General features: G+C 38.6%; 1 protein-coding gene across 4 annotated transcripts in view; it reads left to right on the top strand.

The window, feature by feature from the left end:
• Nucleotides 1–22,598, top strand: part of DIS3L2 (DIS3 like 3'-5' exoribonuclease 2) — a 373,065-nt gene that overhangs the window by 129,492 nt on the left and 220,975 nt on the right. For all 4 annotated transcript variants that reach the window (XM_054477505.2, XM_054477506.2, XM_054477507.2 and 1 more), the window contains exon 6: nt 5,428–5,662. In XM_054477505.2, the coding sequence (XP_054333480.1) occupies nt 5,428–5,662 (235 nt within the window). The remainder of the gene's footprint in view (nt 1–5,427; nt 5,663–22,598) is intronic.

Consider the following 22,598-nt stretch of genomic DNA (forward strand, 5'->3'; position numbering starts at 1 on the left):
CTTGCTCTGTCACCTAGGCTGGAGTGCAGTGGTGCAGTCTTGGCTCACTGCAACTTTTGCCTCCGGGTTCAAGTTATTCTTCTGCCTCAGCCTCCCCAAGTAGCTGGGACTACAAGCACATGCCCCCATGCCTGGCTAATTTTTGTATTTTTAGTAGAGACAGGGTTTCGCCATGTTGGCCAGGCTGGCCTCGAACTCCTGACCTCAGATGATCCGCCCACCTTGTCCTCCCAAAGTGCTGGGATTGCAAGCATGAGCCACAGTGCCCAGCCTCACATCCTTACTTTTAACCAGTATGCAATATGGGATTGTTAGAGAGTACACAGGTTTTGAGTCCTGTGATCTCATAATGATCTTTTTCCCCCATACCTTTTGTTCTTTTCTTATGTGTCTTAGGATAATAACATAGAATAAAATACCTTAAAGAAGTAACACATTAATTTATATTTTAATTGCACAGTTTTGAATGACTTAATTTATTAAGTCCTGTTACCTCAGGAGTCTCCAACCCCTGGTCCATGGACTGGTACTGGTCTGTGGCCTGTTAGGAACTGGACCACATAGCAGGAGGTGAGCAGTGGGCAAGTGAGCATTACCGCCTGAGCCCTGCCTCCTGTCAGATCAGCAGGGCATTAGATTCTCATAGGAGCATGAACTCTACTATGAACTGTGCATGCAAGAGATCTAGGTTGCATGCTCCTTATGAGAATCTGTTGCTTGATGGTCTGAGATGGAGCAGTTTCATCCCATAACAGCCCCCTGCTTCTGGTCTGTGGAAAAATTGTCTTTCACAAAACCAGTCCCTGGCACTGAAAAGGTTGGAGACTGCTGCCTTATAGCATTTTTTGGTTTAGTAACTCAAAAGTGAATTTAGCCCCTACAACACTAATTCTTCAGTATAAACCATGAAGATTATCACAAAGTCAGATGTAGGTTAGTTTTTGAATATGCTCTACAGTTAAGCTTGCTTTACTCTGGTTGTTGCTTTCCACTGATCTTCTGTATTAGTCCATTTTCATGCTGTTGATAAAGACATACCCAAGACTAGGCAATTTACAAAAGAAAGAGGTTAATGGATTCACATTTCCACGTGGCTGGGGAGGCCTTCCAGTCGTGGCAGAAGGTGAAAGGCACGTTTCACATGGTGGCCTACAAGGGAAGAGAACTTGTTCAGGGAAACTCCCCTTTATAAAACCATCAGATCATGTGAGACTTATTCACTATCATGAGAACAGCACAGGAAAGACCCGCCCCCCGTGATTCAATTACCTCCCACCTGGTCCCTCCCATGACACGTTGGAATTGTGGGAGCTACAATTCAAGCTGAGATTTGGGTGGGAGCACAGCCAAACCATGTTGCCTTCTCTTCCCATTCTCTTCTTAAACTTCATATGCATGAGTCAAAGCATAAATTATTAAGTAAGTAGATGGGCAGAATCACGCTGATTACAATTTATACCCCCCCCCCCCCACACACACATATACATACATGGAGAGAAAGACCTTTCACTGTGAGAAAGTTCAGCCTGCAGATTGTATAACAAAGTCAGAATTCTGGTACCTGTGATATTTCTCCATGGTTGGTGGGAACCAAATCCTTTGTGGAACCACTAGTGGCAGAAATAAATACAAAATAGAAACTAAAGGCCTGAGCTCTTTGCATAATGTCTTCTTCTTTTTTTTTTTTTTTTTTTTTTTGAGACAGAGTCTCACTCTATTGCCCAGGCTGGAGTGCAGTGGTGTGACCTCAGCTCACTGCAACCTCTGCCCCCTGGGCTCAAGTGATTCTCTTGCCTCAGCCTCCTGAGTAGCTGGGATTACAGGCGTATGCCACCACACCCAGCTAATTTTTGTATTTTTAGTAGAGACAGGGTTTCACCATGTTGGCCAGGCTGGTCTTGAACTCCTGACTGCAAGTGATCTGCCTGCATTGTCCTTCCAAAGTGCTGGGATTACAGGTGTGAGCCACCACACCAGGCCCATAATGTCTTTCCAGGAGACTACCTTTTACCTGCTAGACCAGCTGCAGCATGACGGTTGCTTTCTTGCCCAGAACTTCTGGCTCTGAGATAAAGTATGTATGGGGATGATACAGGAATAAACCATTAAACCGGAGATTGTATATAGCCACCATGCTTTAGACATAGGGTATACACCTGTGCCTTCTACCTGTGCTTAGGCTGCTCTGACAGTACCCAAGGTTGTATTCGTTCTTTGAGGATGGTCAGGGGCAGATGTTCCTAAATATTTCTGAATTTGCCAGGCACATTTAAGGAGATTGAATGAATTTGTTGATTTGAGTGATATCGAATTCTTTTTCTGCCGTAACTTGTCAGTAAATTTTCTTATTTTTGGATGATCTTCTTTGGGTCAGTTATGAAAACAAGGCTTATGTGGTAAAGCAGAAGTGCAGATGGGAGAGCTGGTTTTTTAATTGTACAGGCTGTGTATTCCTTATCCAGAATAAGGAATTCTTATCCAAAAATAAGGTCCTTTTTGGGACCAGAAGTGTTTTTTTGGGTTTGGGATGTTTTTCGGATTTTGGAATATTTACATTATACCAGTTGAGCATCCTAAATCCTAAAATCTGAAATCTGAAATGCTCCACTGAGCATATCTTTTGAGTGTCATGTTGATGCTCAAAAAGTTTCAGATTTCGGACCATTTTGGATTTTCAAATTAGGGTTGTTCAACCTGTGTATCAGTGCCCTAGCTTTAGCTTCACTCACATGAGCTCTTGCAGGAAGGGGCCTGAGGGAATCTTTTTGGAGATTGCTGGCCTGGCCAGTAGAACTTTTTTGTAGTATTAAAGAGAGGGAGATGTGTCTGTTTCTAACTTCCCATTGACAGATGAATGGACAAATGAATGTATGAATCTGACACGAGTCAAAACAAGCAAAACAGAAAATTTTATTAAATGTACTCAGGGATTGGGAACTAAGTTTTAAAAAAAGTTTGCTCAAAAGTTTTGAGCACAATTTTACTCAAAAAAAAGGCATTGTTTACAAGTTTTTCTATTACTATATTTTTATGGAGTCAATTTTTACAAACTGAGGATATATACTTACCTTTATTCTGATTGTTAATATCTTTGTAATATTTTACTTTGGTTTTCTGAGTCGATGTTATAATATTAATTGTCTAGGGATGGTTATGTTAATTGAACCTACTGTATTAAAATGCTTTAGGAAAGATTTAATAACTTTTTCTCTCGTGTATAAGGTGAAGATCTCTCACTAAGCATGATCTTTGTGTTACTTTTAATTAGAACATTAGACCTATCAAATATAAACATGGTGAAACTGCTAGAGCTCTCTTACTTCATTCAGGTCTCTGCTCAAATGCTGCTTCCTCTAAGCAGTATTTCCTAATCGCCCTACTGATAAACTAGCCAAAACTAGCCACAACCTCTCCATTATTCTCTCATTTACTTAACCAGCTTTCTCATTCTTTCAATATATTTAATTGCGCTTCTCACTAGTCGACTTTAGATTGTGTTCACTGTTCTGCCCTTGGCACCTAGAACAGTTTCTGGCACCGTGAAAGGGACTCCATAATGACTTGTTGAATGAGTAAATTGTTCATCATTTGTCACCCCACTAGGATGTAGGACTCATGACGGTGCCTGGCACGAGGTGGGCATTCCAACATTTGTTTGAAAGAATAAAAGGAATGTTTACAAGTAGTGATCAAATTCATTTTTTATATTTATGTATATACATGTGATCATTTAAGTTTTAATTATATGTTTAAATTGAACATAGATGTTTATCATATAGAAATAGATTATTAAAAAGTATGTGGTATTAAGTAACATCCAGAACCTACAAAATCGGCTGCTTTTTTGCTAATGTGGATGGGCAGGTTTACATGTAGGGTCACAATTTTTTTCAGTGACTCAGTAACACCTGGTATATTTTAATATAGTGCCCATAGACATCAGAGTGCTGTATGTGACAAACTCATAAAATGGATTACTATCTGGATTGGTTTTTTATTTTATTTTATTTTTTTAGAGATAGAATATCCCTTTGTCGCCCAGGCTGGAGTGCTGTGGCGTGATCATAGCTTACTGTAACTCCTAACTCCTAGGCTCAAGTAATCTTCCCACTTCAGCCTCCCAAGTAGCTATGACTACAGGCGCCCTGTCCCCCAGCTCCGCCTGGTTGATTTTAAAATTTTTTTTTAGAGACAAGGTCTCAATATGTTGCCCAGGCTGGTCTTAAACTCCTCCTGCCTTGGCCTCCCATAGCTCTGAGATTACAGGTGTAAGTCACTGCACCTGGCCTGGATTTTTTTCCTCTACTTGCTTCATTAGTATTGTAGTGTAAATGTCCATCAGTGTGTGTGCTTTATACGTACATATGTATATATATGTGTATGTATATATATATACACATACGTGCAGAGAAAGACCTTTCACTGTGAGAAAGTTCAGCCTGCAGATTGTATAACAAAGTCAGAATTCTGGTACCTATGATATTTTCTCCATGGTTGATGGGAACCAAATCCTTTGTGGAACCATTAGTGGCAGAAATAAATACATAATAGAAACTAAAGGCCTGAGCCTTTAAATATATATATATATATATATATATATTTATATATATATATATAAATATATATATATATATTTTTTTGAGACGGAGTCTCGCTCTGTCGCTCAGGCTGGATGGAGTGCAGTGGCGCGATCTCGGCTCACTGCAAGCTCCGCCTCCTGGATTCACGCCATTCTCCTGCCTCAGCCTCCCGAGTAGCTGGGACTACAGGCGCCCGCCACAACTCCCGGCTAATTTTTAAATATTTTTAGTAGAGACAGGGTTTCACCGTGTTAGCCAGGATGGTCTCAATCTCCTGACCCTCAATCTCCTGATCCCAGCCTCCCGAAGTGCTGGGATTACAGGCTTGAGCCACTGCGCCCGGCCAATAAAGCTTTATATTTTTATAAGAACATTTTATAAACTCTTGTTTACACTTAATTTTGTTTTTTTCCACTTCATCTTGTATTCTTGTGGTTTCCTTGGTTTCCTTTAGGAACACTGTGGCATACTTTGTTGAGTTCTTTTATTATGCCCTAACTTACTAATTGTTCCTATATGGTGAGCGTTTATGAAGCAGCATGGTACTACTTCTGGTATTCAGGGCCTTTGGGGAGAAGGGATGAAAATGTAGATCAGAAATATGAGAAGTGGATAAGGCATTAATTTGGGGCATCCTGAAGAGCTGAGTGTCAATCTGGCTTTGCTGGATTGATTGTGTGCGTTAGGTGGTCTGTGCTTCTGGAAAATAAAGATCCTTTTTCGAACTACATGATTAGTGTCCAATACCATTAGCTTCTGAATATGCAGTTTCTTCCTTAGAAAAGAAAAATCTGCTCTTTTTTTTTTCTTTCTCAGTGATTTAGCAGAATTTTTCTGTTTTCTTTAGGTAGTTAAACCAGAGAGCAATGACAAAGAAACAGAAGCTGCGTATGAATCAGATATCCCCGAGGAGCTCTGTGGACACCATCTCCCACAACAGTCCCTGAAAAGCTATAATGACAGTCCTGATGTCATTGTAGAGGCTCAGTTTGATGGCAGCGACTCAGAAGATGGACATGGCATCACACAAAATGTGCTGGTTGATGGTGTTAAGAAACTCTCAGTTTGTGTTTCTGAAAAAGGTGAGTACTAGACTATTGTCTGACTTTTTTTATTAAGTACACTGATAAAGTATTGGAATTCCCTCTCTGCTACAGAGTAAATAACACAATGCAATTGATACAGTCCTAATTTTTGACCTGTTGCAGCTTTTAGAAAAGGGGGATCTTTGACAGGTTTAGCTGCTGGTTATGAAAGGCAGGATGAAAGTGCTTCCAGCGGTTTGTGTGGGCAGTAGTTGCAGTTGCCACATTCCTAATAGGCTTGAGCTGTGTTGCTGCTTAACGTTGACATCTCTTGCGATAGGCGCAGTCCTGTGGATGATGTGAACACAATTAAACTGGTATGTAAAATTCTTATGAAAAATCACTTTATTTTACTCTCAGTTTTACTTTAAATATCTTTTAGAAGTATTTCTGTCAGCTGGGTGCAGTGGCTCATGCCTGTAATCCCAGCACTTTGGGAGGCCGAGGCGGGTGGATCACGAGGTCAGGAGATCAAGACCATCCTGGCTAACACGTTGAAAACCCGTCTCTACTAAAAATACAAAAAAAAAAAAAAAAAAAAAAAAAAAATTAGCTGGGAGTTGCGGCGGGTGCCTGTAGTCCCAGCTGCTCTGGAGGCTGAGGCAGGAGAATGGTGTGAACCCGGGAGGCGGAGCTTGCAGTGAGCTGAGATTGCGCCACTGCACTCCAGCCTGGGCGACAGAGTGAGACTCCGTCTCAAAAAAAAAAAAATAAAAAAGTTTTTTTTGTCATTTCTGGTGGGCATGGATCACCCAAAATTTTATAAACAAATAGCCTTAGAAAGTATTTTGATTCTAAGCCTTTTAAAAAGCCAGTTTTGTTTTCTCTGATTGAAATCTAAGCCATGGTTCCTCTGGATGCAGAAAAAAAGCAGTTGTAAACACATGAGAGCTGTGACCACAGACCCTACCTGATCACACTCAGGAGACTTAAGGAAAGTATTAAGTACAATTTGAATATTTCAAGGTAGAGATTTCGAAGAGATTCTACGTAGAAGGAGTATATTTTCTAGCCAAATTGAATTTTATGTATACTATTAATGGAAACTGACCAACTCTGACCTGGCCAGGCTGACTAGATAATGTGCTTTGTTATCAAGAAGAAGTTTCTGGCACAGTTCCCACGAAAGGCTAGGAGAAATGCCAGAAGATTACTAAAGGAGGATGTTCAGCAGACAACTTGTTTGGGGACTGGTGAGCATATGTCCCCCCAGCGTAAAGAAAGCAGAAGGTATTTTCAGGACATGACTGCAGAAGGATGACTGCTTTTCTCCATTGCTGAGGAGGTAGTGATCTGTGAAAGAAAGCATTTTTTGAAAGCATGTGTCCTTTTTGGTGCCAAGTACTCCTCATTCAGAATGACTTTCCAACTTTGAAATTCTTCTTGACTGAAGAGGCTACTACTTCTGTGTCAGGTACTGCTATGGGTCCCGCCAGGTATCACTGCCTTCAGGGTACCCAGGTTCCTTTTGTTTGGGGACATGTTTAGATAACTAGTGGTTTCCCTGTTCAGAGCTCAGCCAGTTCCTTTTGGATGCTATTCCTTGACATTTTATTATTGCGATTTTTCTACTTTCTTTTCTTTAAAAATAGTTGAATACTGTGACATTCCTCTTAAAGTAAATGTGTATTATCGTAATCACATCAGTACTATGAGTCATGTATTTTCAGTGAGAAGAGTGGCAAATAACCAGGACTCTAAGTAGCTAAATCCTTCATTAACAAGATCAGCAAGGAAGAGAGATATTCACAGGATAAAGCCAGGCAAAAGAACACTTTAAAGCATATTGAGTATTTGGCTTAAAACTACTTTGTGGAAACCCAGCTCTGGTGATAGGCTTGGCAGATCTCAGCAGCCTCTTTTCCTCTGGGCTCCAAGTGAAGGGATAAGACACATTGATCTCTCATTAGTGGTTGGTACAAATATAAGGACAAGGAAATACTGATGGATGGAAGTGACAGCAGAATTGATGTCTGGGTTGGATGCTAACGGTTTACTTTGTTAGCATCCAACCCAGAGTTTTGGGAAACTCTGATGCTATACCTCCTCTTGATTCACCCTCTATTATAATTCTTCCCCCACACTCCTTTTGAGACAGGGTCTTACTTTTTCGCCCAGGCTAGAGTGCAATGGTGTGATCACAGCTCACTGCAGCCTTGCCCTCCTGGGCTCAGGCGATCTTCCTGCCTCAGCCTCCTGAGTAGCTGGGACTAAAGTGTGCACCACCACACCCAGATAATTTTTGTTGTTGTTGTTTTTTAATACAGACAGGGTCTTGCTGTGTTGCCAGGGCTAGTCTTGAACTCCTGGCCTCAAGCGATCCTCCTGCTTTGGCCTCCCAAAGCACTGGGATTACAGGTGTGAGCCATTGTGCCTGGCCCCTCCCTCTTTCTTACAAGTAAATATCTCTGAGTACATTACAAGCCCACTGTATGCATGTTTCTTTCCTTATTCTTTTTGCATCCTTCCTAGCCCACTGTTATTTATATTACTTCCTTAGTAGCCCTGACTGAGGGAACAACCTTAATCCTTCCCTCAGTATCTGGTACAGATTTCTCTTTCCTGCTAGCCTCTAAATAGGGAGTTTGTGAAACCACATTGCTGTTTCTCATTTCTTGCCCTCTTGATATTTAGGAAAATTGCAATTTGCTCTTTTAAAAGTCACAGCATTTTTAAGGATATTTAAACCAGCTTCTCTTACTTGGGATAATAAAAAAAATCTGGTTACCATTAGGATGTTAGTACTTTTTGCACTATTTAGGGTTTTGAAGTTTGTTATTGAAACAAACCATAACCTTAAGAATATCAAACTTTTCCTAAGACTTCTAGAAAGGTTCTTTGCTTTGTGTTGTACTTGCAAGTGGATTGTTAATCCTGGTTCATGCTTGTGTTCAAAAGTGTTTTTTTGTTTGTTTTTGCTTTAGTATTATGTTTCTTTGCCCAAAGCAAATGCTCTATATTGCATGTGTATTTATAGCATATACCTATTTGCTGAGGAAATATTTATATCTTTGTGATAACTATCAGTTTCTCTGGTAAGAGAGCACATTGCTCCCATTGTCTGTAGCAAGTGCCTGTCATTGCATTAAGAGAAACATGTCAGCACCTCAGACATTCATACAGTACTTTCTTTGAGGACGACTGCACAGGTCTGCATTATCCCCAGCCCCTGAGAGAGAGTGGGCCAAAGACCTGGGCCCCTTTTGGAGATCCACTCCCCAATCCCCCTTTGAGATTGAACTTTTACCACTTTACAAGCAGTAGCTTTGTTGTTAGCATAGAAAGCTGCCATCCATATGGAGCTTAGGGACAACCAATTAAAATTTTCTTGGTATCAAATGCATAAATGGCTTTAAAAATGTTCGGCTGTTGTGCTAGGAAATAGTAGGTCTTATTCATTCTTTGTAACTATCTTTTTTTACCCATTAACCATTGCCACTTCTCCCCACTTACTACCCTTCCCAGTCCCTGGTAATCATCCTTCTACTCTCTATCTCCATGAGTTCAATTGTTTTAGTTTTTTAGCTCCCACAGATAAGTGAGAACATATGAACTTTGTCTTTCTGTGCCTGACTACTTCACTTAACATAATGACCTCCAATTCCATTCATGTTGCAAATGACAGGATCACATTTTTTTTTTTTTAATGGCTGAATAGCACTCCATTGTGTATATCTGCCACATTTTCTTTATCCATTTGTCTGTTGATGGACATGTAGGTTGTTTCCAAATCTTGGCTATTATGATTAGTGCTGCGAGAAACATGCGAGTGCAGATATCTCTTTGATATACTGTTTTCCTTTCTTTTGGATATGTATGTAGGAGTGGGATTGCTGGTATGGTAGCTATTTCTAGTTTTTTGAGGAACTTCCAAACTGTTCTCCATACTGATTGTACTAATTTACATTCTCACCAACAGTGTATGAGGGTTCCCTTTTCTCCACATCCTCACCAACATTTGTTATTGCCCATCTTTTAGATAAAAGCCATTTTAACCAGGGTGAGATGATATCTCATTGCAGTTTTGACTTGCATTTCTCTGATGATCAATGATGTTGAGCACTTTTCTGTAAACCTCTTTGGCATTTTTCTGTCTTCTTCACTCAAGAAGTCTTTGCCCAGTCCAATGTCCTGGAGAGTTTCTCCAATGTCTTCTTTTTGTAGTTTAATAGTTTGATGTCTTAGATTTAAGTCTTTAATCCATTTTGATTTGATTTTTTATGTGAGAAGAGATAGGAGTCTAGTTTCATTCTTCTGCAAATGGATATCGAGTTTTCTCAGCACCATTTATTGAAGAGACTGTCCTTTCCCCAGTGCATGTTATTGGCACCTTTGTTGAAAATGAGTTCACTGTGGATGTATGGTTGTATGTATGGATGTATGTATTCTGGGTTCTCTACTCTGTTCCACTGGTCTGTGTATCTGTTTTTATGCCAGTACCATGCCGTTTTGGTTACTATAGCTCTGTATTATAATTTGAAGTCTGGTAATGTGATTCCTCCAGTTTTGTTCCTTTTTCTTGAGATAGCTTTGACTATTTTGGATCTTTGTGGTTCTGTATAAATTTTAGGATTTTCTTTTTTCTATGAAGAATGTCATTGGTATTTTGTTAGGGACTGCATTGAATCTGTAGATTGCTTTGGTATTGACATTTTAACAATATTGATTCTTCCCAGTCATGAACGTGAAATGTCTTTAAACATTTTTGTGTCCTCTTTAATGAGATTCATCAATATTTTATAGTTTTCATTGTATAAATCTTTTACTTCTTTGGTTAATTCTGAGGTATTAATTTTATTTATAACTATTGTAAATGGGATTACTTTCTTGCTTTTTCATATTGTTTGCTGTTAGCATATAGAAATGCTACTGATTTTTGTATATTGATTTTATATCCTAAAAGTTTACTGAATTTTCAGTTCTAATAGTTTTTTGGTGAAGTCTTTAGGGTTTTCCAAATATAAGATCATATCATCTGCAAGCAAGGATTATTTGACTTCTTCCTTTCCAATTTGGGTGCCTTTTATTTCTTTCTCTTGTCTGATTGCTCTAGCTAGGACTTCCAGTACTGTGTTGAATAACAGTAGTGACAGTGGGTATTCTTGTTTTGTGTTCCAGACCTTAGAAGAAAGTCTTTTAGTTTTTCCCCGTTCAGTTTGATATTAGCTGTGGGTCTGTCATATGCAGCTTTTATTAGGCTGAGATATGTTCCTTCTGTACCCAGTTTTTCAAGGGTTTTTATTATGAATGGATGTTGAATTTTATCAACTGCTTTTAAAGCATCAATTGAAATGATCATATAGTTTTCTTCCTTCATTCTGTTGATATGATGTATCACATTGATTGGTTTGCATATGTTGAGCCATGCTTGCATCCCTGGAATAAATCTCACTTGGTCATGATGAATGATCCTTTTAATGTGTTGTTGAATTTTATTTGTTAGTATTTTGTTGAGGATTTTTGTGTTAATATTCATCAGTGTTATTGGCCTGTAGTGTTTTTTTTTTTTAAATATATGTCTTTGTCTGGTTTTGGTATCAGGGTAATATTGGCCCTGTAGAATGAGTTTGGAAGTATTCCCTCCTCCTGTGTTTTTCAGAATAGTTTGAGTAGGATTGGTATTAATTCTTCTTTAAATGTTTGGTAGAATTCAATAGTGAAGCCATCAGGTCCTGAGTTTTCTTTGTAGGAAGATTTTTTTACAGCTTCAGTCTTGTTATTTGTTACTGGTCTGTTCAAGTTTTGCATTTCTTCGTGGTTCAATCTTGGTAGGTTGTATGTGTCTAGGAATTTATCAATTTCCTACATTTTCCAATTTATTGGTATATAGTTTCTCATAGTATCCACTAATGATCTTTTGAGTTTCTGCAGTATCAGTTGTAGTGTCTCCTTTTTCATCTCTAATTTTATTTCTTAGTCTGGCTAAAGATTTGTCAGTTTTGTGTAACTTTTCAGAAAACTATCTTTTTGTTTCATTGATCTTTTGGATTGTTTTCTTCATTTCAATTTCATTTATTTCTGCTCTGACCTTTATTATTTCTTCTACTAATTTTGGGTTTGGTTTGCTATTGCTTTTCTAGTTCTTTAAGGTGCATCATTAGGTGGTTTATTTGAATTTTTTCGTCTTTCTTTTTCTTTTTTTTTGATGTGAGCACAGCTTTCCCTGTATCCCATAGGTTTTGATATGCTGTGATTCTATTATCATTTGTTTCAAGAAATTTTTAATTTGTTAACCCACTGGTCATTCAGCATGTTTTTTAATTTTCATGTATTTGTATAGTTTCCAAAATTCCTCTTGTTATTGATTTCTAGTTTTGTTCCATTGTGGTCAGAGAAGATACTTGATACTATTTCAGTTTTTTTGAGTGTTGTAAGGCTTGTTTTGTGATCTAACATATGGTCTGTCCTTGAGAATGATCCATATGCTAAGGAAAAGAATGTGTATTCTGCAGCCATTGGATGAAGTATTCTGTAAATATTTATTAGGGCTATTTTGATCTATAATGCAGATTAAGCCAGCTGCTTCTTTGTTGATTTTCTGTCTGCGAGATCTGTCAAATGCTGAAAATGGGGTGTTGAAATCTCCAGCTGTTGGCCAGGCATGGTGGCTCATGCCTGTAATCCCAGCACTTTGGGAGGCCAAGGAAGGTGGATCACTTGAGGACAGGAGTTTGAGACCAGCCTGGCCAACATAGCAAAACCATGTCTCTTCTAAAAATAGAAAAATTAGCCAGTCATGGTGGTGCGCACCTATAAATCCCAGCTACTGGGGAGGTGGAGGTGGGAGGATTGCTTGAACCTGGGAGGCAGAGGCTGCAGGGACCCAAGATTGTGCCACTGCACTCCAGCCTGGGTGACAGAGCGAGACTCTATCTCAAAAAAAAAAAAAAAAGAGAAGAAAGAAAAGAAAGAAAGCCCCAGCTGTTATTATATTGGGGTCTATCTCTCTCTCTCTTTAGCTCTAATAATATTTGCTTTATATATCTGGGCACTCCAGTGTTGGGTGCATATATATTTAAGATTTTTATACCTTCTTGCTAAGTTGACCCCTTTATCATTATATAGTGATCTTCTTTTTCTCTTCTTATAGTTTTTGCCTTGAAATCTGATATTAATATAGGTACCTCTCCCCTTTTTTGGTTTCCATTGGCTTGGAATATCTTTTTCCATCCCTTTATTTTCAGTTGATGTGTGTCTTTATAGGCGAAGTGTGTTTCTTATAGGCAGCGGATCATTATGTCTTGTTTTTTCATCCATTCAGCCACTCTGTGTCTTTGTATTGGAAAGTTCAGTCCAGTTACATTCAGTGTTATCATTGATGAGTAAGTACTTACTCCTGCCATTTTGTTATTTGTTTTTTGGTTGTTTTGTGGTCTTCTCTTCTTTCAATCTCTTCTTTCCATCTTCTCTTCTTTCCATCTTCCTGTCTTCCTTTTAGTGAAAGTGATTTTTCTCTGGTAATATAATTCTTGCTTTTTAATTTTTGTGTATTTGTTGTATGTTTTTTGATTTGAGTTACAATCAGTATTACAAATGCTATCCTATAACCCATTATTTGAAACTGATAACAGCTTGCTACTGTTTTTATAAATAAATAAGCAAGAAGAAAACTAATAAAAACTCTACACTGTAACTTCATCCCCTCACTTTTTAAGTTTTGTTGCTTTTATTCACATCTTACAATATTGTCTGTGTCTTGAATAGTTGTTGTAGTTATTATTTGTAATTGGTTTATCTTTTAATCTTTCTATTTAAGGTAAGAGTAGTTTACACATCAAAGTTATAGTGTTATAATATTTCAATGTTTTTCTGTGTACTTACTGTTATCAGTGAGTTTTGTACCTTCAGATGATTTTTTATTGCTTATTAATGTTCTTTTCTTTCTAATTGAAGTACTCCCTTTAGCGTTTCTTGTAGGACAAGTCTGGTGTTGATGAAGTCCTTCAGCTTTTGTTTGTCTGGGAAAGTCTTTATTTTTCCTTGATGTCTGAAGGATATTTTCACTGGATATACTATTCCATGGTAAAGTTTTTTTGTTTTTCTTCAGCACTTTAAACATATTATGCCACTATAAGGTTTCCACTGGAAAGTCTGCTGCCACATGTGTTGGAGCTCCATTGTATGTTTGTTTGTTTCTTTCTCTCTCTTTTCTTTTTCTTTTTCTTCTTTTCTTTCTTTCTTTTTTTCTGCTTTTAGGATCCTTTCTTTATCCTTGACCTTTAGGAGTTTGATTATTAAATGCCTTGGGGTAGTTGTCTTTTTTTTTTTTTTTCTTTTGAGACAGAGTCTCGCTCTGTTGCCTGGGCTGGAGTGCAGTGGCGTGATCTCGGCTCACTGCAAGCTTCGCCTCCTGGGTTCATGCCATTCTCCTGCCTCAGCCTCCCAAGTAGCTGGGACTACAGGCGCCCGCCACCACGCTCGGCTAATTTTTTGTATTTTTAGTAGAGACAGGGTTTCACCATGTTAGCCAGGATGGTCTTGATCTCCTGACCTCGTGATCTGCCCACCTAGGCCTCCCAAAGTGCTGGGATTACAAGCGTGAACCACCGCACCCGGCACCTTGGGGTAGTTTTCTTTTAGTTAAATCTGCTTGGTGTTCTATAACCTTCTTGTACGTAGATATTAATATCTTTCTCTAGGTTTGGGGAATTGTCTCTTATTATTTCTTGAATTAAATTTTTCTATCCATATGTTTTTCTCTACCTCCTTTTTAAAGCCAATAACTCGTAGGTTTGTCCTTTTGAGGCTGTTTTCTAGATCTTGTAGGCATGTGTCATTCTTTTTTATTCTTTTTTCTCTTGTCTCTTATGTGTATTTTCAAATAACCTGTCTTCAACCTCACTAATTCTTTGTTCTCCTTGATCAGTTTTGCTGTTAAAAGACTCTGATATGTTCTTCAGTATGTCAGTTTCATTTTTCAGCTCCAGATTTTCTGTTTGATTCTTTTTAATCATTTCAATCTCTTTGTTAATTTATCTGATATAATTCTGAATTCCTTTTCTATTATCTTGAATTTCTTTGAGTTTCCTCAAAACAACTATTTTGAATTTTCTGTCTGAAAGGTTACATATCTCTGTTTCTTCAGGATTGGTCCTGGGTGCCTTAGTTTGTTTGGTGAGGTTATGTTTTCCCAGATGGTGTTGATGCTTGTAGATGTTCATCGGTGTCTGGACGTTGAAGAGTTAGGTATTTATTGTAGTGTTCGTGGTCTAGGCCTATTGTATCTGCCCTTCTTGGGAAGGCTTTCCAGGTGTTCAAAGGATTTGGGTGTTGTAATCTAAGCCGTATGTGCATTAGGGGTTACCCCAAGCCCAGTAACACTGGTTTTTGCAGACTTGTAGAGGTTCTGCCTTCGTGGTCTTGGATAAGATCTGGAAGAATTCTCTGGATTACCAGGCAGAGACTCTTGTTCTCTTCCCTTACTTTCTCCCAAACAAACCACATCTCTCTGTCTGTGCTGAGCCAGCTGGAGCTGGGAGTGGGCTGACCCAAGTACCCCTGTGGCCATTATCACTGGGACTGTGTTGGATCAGACCTGAAGCCAGCACAGCACTGGGTCTCACACAAGGCCCACTGTAACCACAACCCAACAACCTGTATTGCTGCTGAGCTGACTTTCAAACCACAGGATGCAGTCCTTCTCACCCTTCCCTCCCGTTTCCACAGGCAGAGGAGCCTCACCCTGTGGCTGTCACCACTACAGACCCATGGGGAGTACTGCCAGGCTTCCACCAATGTTCACTTAAGGCCCGAGGGCTCCTCAGTCAACTTGTGGTGATGAATATTGCTAGGCCTGGGACTTACCCTTCAAAGTGGTGGGCTCCCCTCTGGCCCAGGGCAGGTCCAGAAGTGATGCTGTGTAAGAGCCAACGCCTAGAATCAGGAACCCCAAGAGCCCACCTGGTATTCTTCTCCCCTGAGGCCAAGTTGGTATCTAAGTTGCAAGACAAAGTCTTCCTTTCTTTTTTCTCTGCTTTTCTCAAGCAGATGGAGTCTCTCGCAGTAGCCACCAAAGCTGAGAATATGCTATGTCTAACCTTAAGCCGTCATGTCTCAGTCTCACTCAAGGCCCATGGCATGCTACTTGGGTATCACGGCTGGTTATTCAGGGCTGGATTGCTCTTTAATTCAGCAGGTGATGAGTCCTACCATGACTGAGTCATTCCCTTCAAGGCAACAGGTTCTCTTCGGGCCTAGGGTGTGCCTAGAAATGTCATCAGTGGAAAATTTTGCTTCCCTGTCTTTTAGTCTGGGTGAACAATGTAGTCATACTAGGTAGGAGAGATGGTCAGGACCCACAGTGTTCTAAGACCCAAATCCTATGCTAGACCAGACATTCCTCCCTATGAAGTTTACAAAAGAAATATACACAGAGGACAAAGCAAGGCAGAGGAACAGCTCTTTTTTTATTAACTGAAGCTTCCATCTAAGCCAGAATGATTGTAGTGTACACTCCTACTTGCAATGTATGAGGCTTCTTGTATCTTCTCATCTCTGCCAACAGTTAGGATTATCGAGGTTTCTAATTTTTTTTTTTTTTTTTTTTGAGACAGAGTCTACTCTGTCACCCAGGCTGGAGTGCGGTGACACCATCCTGGCTCACTTTAACCTCCACCTCCTGGGTTCAAATGATTATCCTGCCTCAGCTTCCCGAGTAGCTGGGACTATAGGCACACGCCACCATGCCCGGTTAATTTTTGTATTTTTATTAGAGATGGGGTTTCACCATTTTGGCCAAGCTGATCTCGAACTCCTGTCCTCAGCTGATCCACCTGCCTTGGCCTCCCAAAGTGCTGGAATTACAGGTGTGAGTCACCGCAGCCAGCCCAGCTTTCTAATTTTTGTAATATAGATTAAATTCTGTAAATTGCTTTTTTATATCATTTGCCCATTTTTCCATCAGGGTGACTGTTCTCTTGTTGATTTACAGGAATTTCTTATCTTCTATCTAATAATCCCTTTTCTAACAGTTTTACAAACATCTTCTCTCATTTTGTCATTTAGTCATTTGTCTATTAACTTTGTGTGGCATTCATAGAACAAACATAGCCTGGACAACATGGTGAAACCCCGTCTCTACTAAAAATACAAAAATTAGTCAGGCATGGTGGTGCGCCCCTGTAGCCCTAGCTACTCAGGAGGCTGAGGCAGGAGAATCACTTGAACCCGGGAGGCGAGGTTGCAGTGAGCCAAGGTCATACCACTGCACTCCAGCCTGGGTGACAGAGTGAGACTCCGTCTCAAAAAAAAAAAAAGATATACCTTCCATTTAAAAATCTGTGTCTGTAAATTTTGATGTATTTGTATTTCTTACATTTTGATTTATTTGTATTTCCTACAGTCTTGTCAATTGTAGCTTGATATATTTTGAAGTTGTGTTGTTATATACATATGTGTATGCTAGAATATACCTAGATGTATTTTTGTATACATGCATATCCATATATGTGGATAACGATTTGTACCCATATTTATCATCAGTATTTAGTGAGCATTTACAATGTGCTAGGCCCTTTCTAAGCACTTTGTAATTCTCGTTACGTTAGTTAATCCTTAGAACATACCTAGTATAGTGTCTATTTTAGGAATATAAATAGTATCTGTCTCAGGAATTCCAGTAGTTTTTATTCCCAAGATGCAGAAAAGTTATGCAGTTGGTAAGTATACTTTAAGATCATTCTAATTGATCTGGAATAGGGCTAAGCATTGGTATTTTGAAAGAGCTCTTTAGAGATTCAAGGATTCTGCTACATACTCAGCATTGCTGCTATAGAATCAACCCTAGGCTTGTCCTCCCAACTATTATATTCTTTCTCCCCTAATAAATAGCAATATACACAATACAGCTTAGACATTCGTGGTTCTTTAACCCTGAGTTTAATAATTCAATCAAGAATCATTGCTGGATACTAAAACTATTGAGATAAAGGTTTTGGGGACCAAGATATTCACATGGAATCAAAGTATCATGCCACAGTTGACTTACTAATTAATTACACTGGGCAGAATGTCCTTTTATAGTGGACATATTTGGTAGTCACCAGTTTAACCAACTGATCAAGCTTATCATCATTAATTGGGATAGTCTGACATTTTGTACCTTCTGATGGGATGCATTATTGAATATCATTGTCTGTGAAGCATTCATGCTAAAAATGTTTCACCTGAATCAAGCCTCTAGCCCTAACCTCCAGTCTACTGGAAATACAGGGGATATTGGAATAAGTTAAATGACACCAAGGGAGAAATAATAAGATTAAATCCAGTGCCATGAAAAGCAAGGGGAGTTGTTCTAGTGAAACAAAAAGCAAGAGAGACATAACTAAAAATATTGTGTGAAGCTTGGTTAGAACCTGGGTTGGGGAAATAATATGGTAGCAACAACTGGGGAGATTTAAATTTAGAGTGGATATTAGGTGACATTTTGGAATTACCATTAATTTTCTTAGGTGCGATAATGATATTGCAGAGATACAGGAGAATGTCCTTATTTTTAGGAGATACTGGCTAACATGGTTGGGGTGAAGTATCCTGATGTCTTTAATTTATTTTGAATGGTTCAGAAAAAAGAAGAAACGAAACTGTGTGGTTGTGTATGTGTGCAAACACACGTGCATATACAAATCAAGAGAGAATGGGTGCAAATGTAGCAATATGTTAATTGGTGAATCAATAGGTGTTCATAATATCACTCTTTCAGCTTTTTAGTAAATTTAAAAATCTTTAAAATAAAACATTGGGTGAAAGAGAAAAATTGCTATGTTCTACAGTTTGGTGTGGAACTCAAGAGCTGTTATTGCTCATCCCATCTTTGGCCCCAAAGTAACGCTAAAGCATAAAATAATTATTGCTTATTGTTCAATACAAATATAGTCAGGACTGCTGTTTTCAGCTGGATATATTTTCTAAAAATTACTTTTATTCAGCCAGTCACAATTTTATTTCCCATTAAAAATGCCAATGTGTCACACAAGGTGGTAGTAAAATAAAAATCTTGAGTAAAGATTTTTAACTTATTTGAGTTAACAGTGGATTAAGAGAAATTCTTGTGAAAATTAATGAAGCCTTCAAGTAATTTTGTAAACATGATTGTTTTTATGAACCTCCTGTAAAAGTCAAACAGAATGACTTTTGCAAAAGTCAAACATTCATTTGCTTGAATGTTCTGATTATTTCTAATAATTTTGTAGTTGGTTGTTTTGATTTTCTAGGTTTAAAATAATTTTGTCTTTTCCTTTCTAATTTTGTACCTTTTATTTATTAACTTATTTCATTGGCCATTACTTTAAGAACTGTGTTGCATAATAGTGGTGATTGCCTTGTTCCGGACTTTAATGGCAATGCTTCCAATATTAAACCCTCAAGCACAATGCTGGTTATTGGCTTGAGACCAAGTTAACCAAATGTCCTCTTTTATATTAAAAGTTTCTGTTGGGAATAGATATTGAATTCTCCTCAAGTGCCTTTTGAGCCTCTTTCAAGATGCTGTTTTTCCCTTTGGCTTGTTAACATGGTGACGTATAATATTGAATAATTCTTGCGTTCCTCATCTGACCATGACCCTCATTTAGTCATGGTATGTGGCATGCATTAACATGTAATTCAGTTGTGTTTGCTAATAATTTATTCATGATTTTTGGATTTACAATAAAAGTGACATTAGTCTGCAGTTTCTTCTTGTTTTTGTAACTTGGTAGGAAGAATTGGGGAGCTTTTCTCATTGCCTTGGAATAGTTACAATAGCATTGAGAGTGATCACATGTTCTCAATGATTGAAGCAATTCAATAACTCATACTTGAAACATGGGCTAGAGCTTTCTTTAGTTGGCAACTTTCTCAATCTCTAGTGATTATTGATTTCTTTAAATTTTCTTTGCATGTATTTTGATAATTATATTTTCCAGGAAAATAATACATTTTGAGCACATACTGTAATGTATTAGAATAGAGCTATACGAAGTATTTTCAGTTGTTTAGTTTCCTCTGTATCTGTGATCATAACCCCTTTCAGGTCCCCCCCACCACCTTTTTTTAATACTAGCTAGTGACTTAATCTGTTTAATTTTTAATAGAAATAGATTTCTGCCATTTTTATTTATTATAAATAATTTCTACTGTTTTTATTACCAAGGAATTTCTTTTAGGTATGGTAAATCTGAGATGGTCATATTTAATTAAAAATACAGACTGAAGTTCATGATAGAGGTCTGTGAACTGGAAATGCAGTTTAATGAGTCATTAGTGTCAAATTAGTTCCTTGAGTAACTCCCGGATTCTGAGAGTTCTCTTAAGAGACTGTCAGAGGATGAGGGCCTACCTGTTCTCTTTTCCTGCCACCTGGCTTTCCCTCCCTGAACGCAGTAGGTATTGTTTATCAAACTGTCCCCTGCCCTGGAGTCTCTATAACACACAGAAACTTTTGTGGGTTAAATTTGTTTTTTATTGTGGTCAAAAAATTTGCCATTTTAGCAATTTTTAAGTGTACAATTCAATGTCATTAATTACATTTTCTGTGTTGTGCAACCACTACCACTATTTCCCAAACCTTTTCATCATCCCAAACAGAGGCTCTGTAACCAGTAACCAGCCACTCCTCATTTCTCCCCCAACCCCTGATAACTACAAATCTACTTCCTCTCTATAAATTTTCCTATTCTAGAGATTTCATGTAAGTGGAATCATACAATATTTTTTTGTGTCTGGCTTTTTTCACTTAGCACAATGTTTTCAAGGCACATGTATGTTGTAGTGTGTATCAGAACATCCTATTCTTTGGCTGAATAATATTCCATTATATTGTGTATACTGGATTCTGATATTTTTGTTTGTTTGTTTTTTGCTTTTGAGACAAAGACTCAGAGGGTCTGGCCGTGTTCCCCAGGCTGGAGTGCAGTGGTGTGATCTCGGCTCACTGCAACCTCTGCCTCCTGGGCTCAAGCCATCCTCCCACCTCAGCCTCCTGGAGTAGCTGGGACTACAGGTGGCACCACCACACCCAGCTAATTTTTATATTTTTTGTAGAGATGGGGTTTCACCATGTTGCCCAGGTTGGCCTCAAACTCTTGAGATCAAGTGGTCCGCCCGCCCTGGCCCCACAAAGTGTTGGGATTACAGATGTGAGCCACCATGCCCAGCCACACATTTTGTTTATCCATCCATGTTGATGAACACTTGAATTATTTCTACCTTTGGCTATTGAATAGTGAATAATGCTGAAATGAACATTGGTGTACAACTATCCGTTTGAGTCACTGTTTTCAATTCTTTTTATACCTAAGTCATATAGGAGGAGAATTGCTGGGTCATAGGGTAATTCTGTGTTTAGCTTTATGAGGATTGTGAGGTTTTTGAAAGAGGGATTTTTGTTGGTTATTAAATACTTGGTTATTAGGGGGGTTAACAGAAACTGAAAATTTTGATGTATTATAGAAAATCTTGAAATAATAATGATTACATCTGTTCTTTATTCAAATATAACTGGAGCTTGCCCAGCTCTTTTTCAGGCTTTTCCTTTTTACTTCTTTCTCTTCCCATTTTTTAAAATCCTGGAGTCATTCCTACCTACTTGCCTAGTTTCTCTTTGACACATCAACAGACCTAGGCAGCTTGGGTTTCAGAACATTTTTCTAACATTACAAAGAACTTATTTTATAGAATATACTCTGCCCCACTCTGCCTCTTCCAGCTAGCAAGAAGCATCAGCCTTGCTAACACTTATAGCACAAAATTATTGGGATAGAAACCTAAATAAAAGGAAATAATGTCTCACAAATGTTCATCCTGTTATCTGGAAACAGAGATTCCCAGGCCTCCAACAGGTCAGTCACTATGTGTGCCTATCCTTCTCCTTTGTTGGAGTTGAGTGAAGACTTGAAGGCCCCTGTGCCTATCATCCCCTTGGCTTTTCCGGCACCTTTTCCAATATGGTGTTCCTGACTCTCTTGCTTGCTCTGAAGTTTTAGCTTTATACCAGGCTCCCTGGGCTTTTTTATCATTCATTTTCCTTGGGTTTACTGGTAATGAAAAGGGTCTCTGAGTAATGGTATCATTTTCTCCTTACTTCCTTTTCCATGCTCTCTAGATTCTAGCCACTTTTGGAATCTTTCTTCCCAGTCCATCTACTGATCCCACTCTGTGGTACTTTCCAGGTCAGTCCAGTCCATGCTCATGACAAGGTATTGACTCAAGGGCCATATCTATTTACAATTACATTACATTGCCATAGAAATAATAAAATTCTGGCCCTGGTTGGGTCCTACGAGATCATGTACTCTTGTTGACATGTGATATTCTACCCCAATGGCTCTTAGTGGGGCACTTTATGTTATTTACAAATACTGTTTTATAATACTGAATGAAAATGGTAAATTTTAAAGGGATGGAGGAATATTTACCAAGCAAATGGAAAACAGAAGAAACCAGGATTGTATCCTAGTTTCCGACAAAACAGACTTTAAACCACCAAAGATCAAAAAAGACAAAGAAGGGCATTACATAATGGTAAAGGGTTCAATTCAACAAGAAGAGTTGCATTACATAGTGGTAAAGGGTTCAATTCAACAAGGAGAGTTAACTGTCCTAAATATATATGCACCCAATACAGGAGCACCCAGATTTATAAAGCAACCTCTTAGAGACCTTCAAAGAGACCTAGATTCCCACTCAATAATAGCGAGAGACTTTAACACCCCACTGACAATATTAGATTATCGAGACAGAAAATTAACAAAGATATTCAGGACCTGAACTCAGCTCTGGATCAAGTGGACCTGACAGGTATCTGCAGAACTCTCCACCCCAAAACAACAGAATATACATTCTTATTGCCACATGGCACTTATTCTAAAATTGATCACATAATCAGAAGTAAAACACTCCTCAGCAAATGCAGAAGAACTGAAATCATAACAAACAGTCTGTCAGACCACAGTGC

Source organism: Pongo pygmaeus, chromosome 11, assembly GCF_028885625.2.
Source record: "Pongo pygmaeus isolate AG05252 chromosome 11, NHGRI_mPonPyg2-v2.0_pri, whole genome shotgun sequence".
In the NCBI taxonomy this organism is placed as follows: Eukaryota; Metazoa; Chordata; class Mammalia; order Primates; family Hominidae; genus Pongo; species Pongo pygmaeus.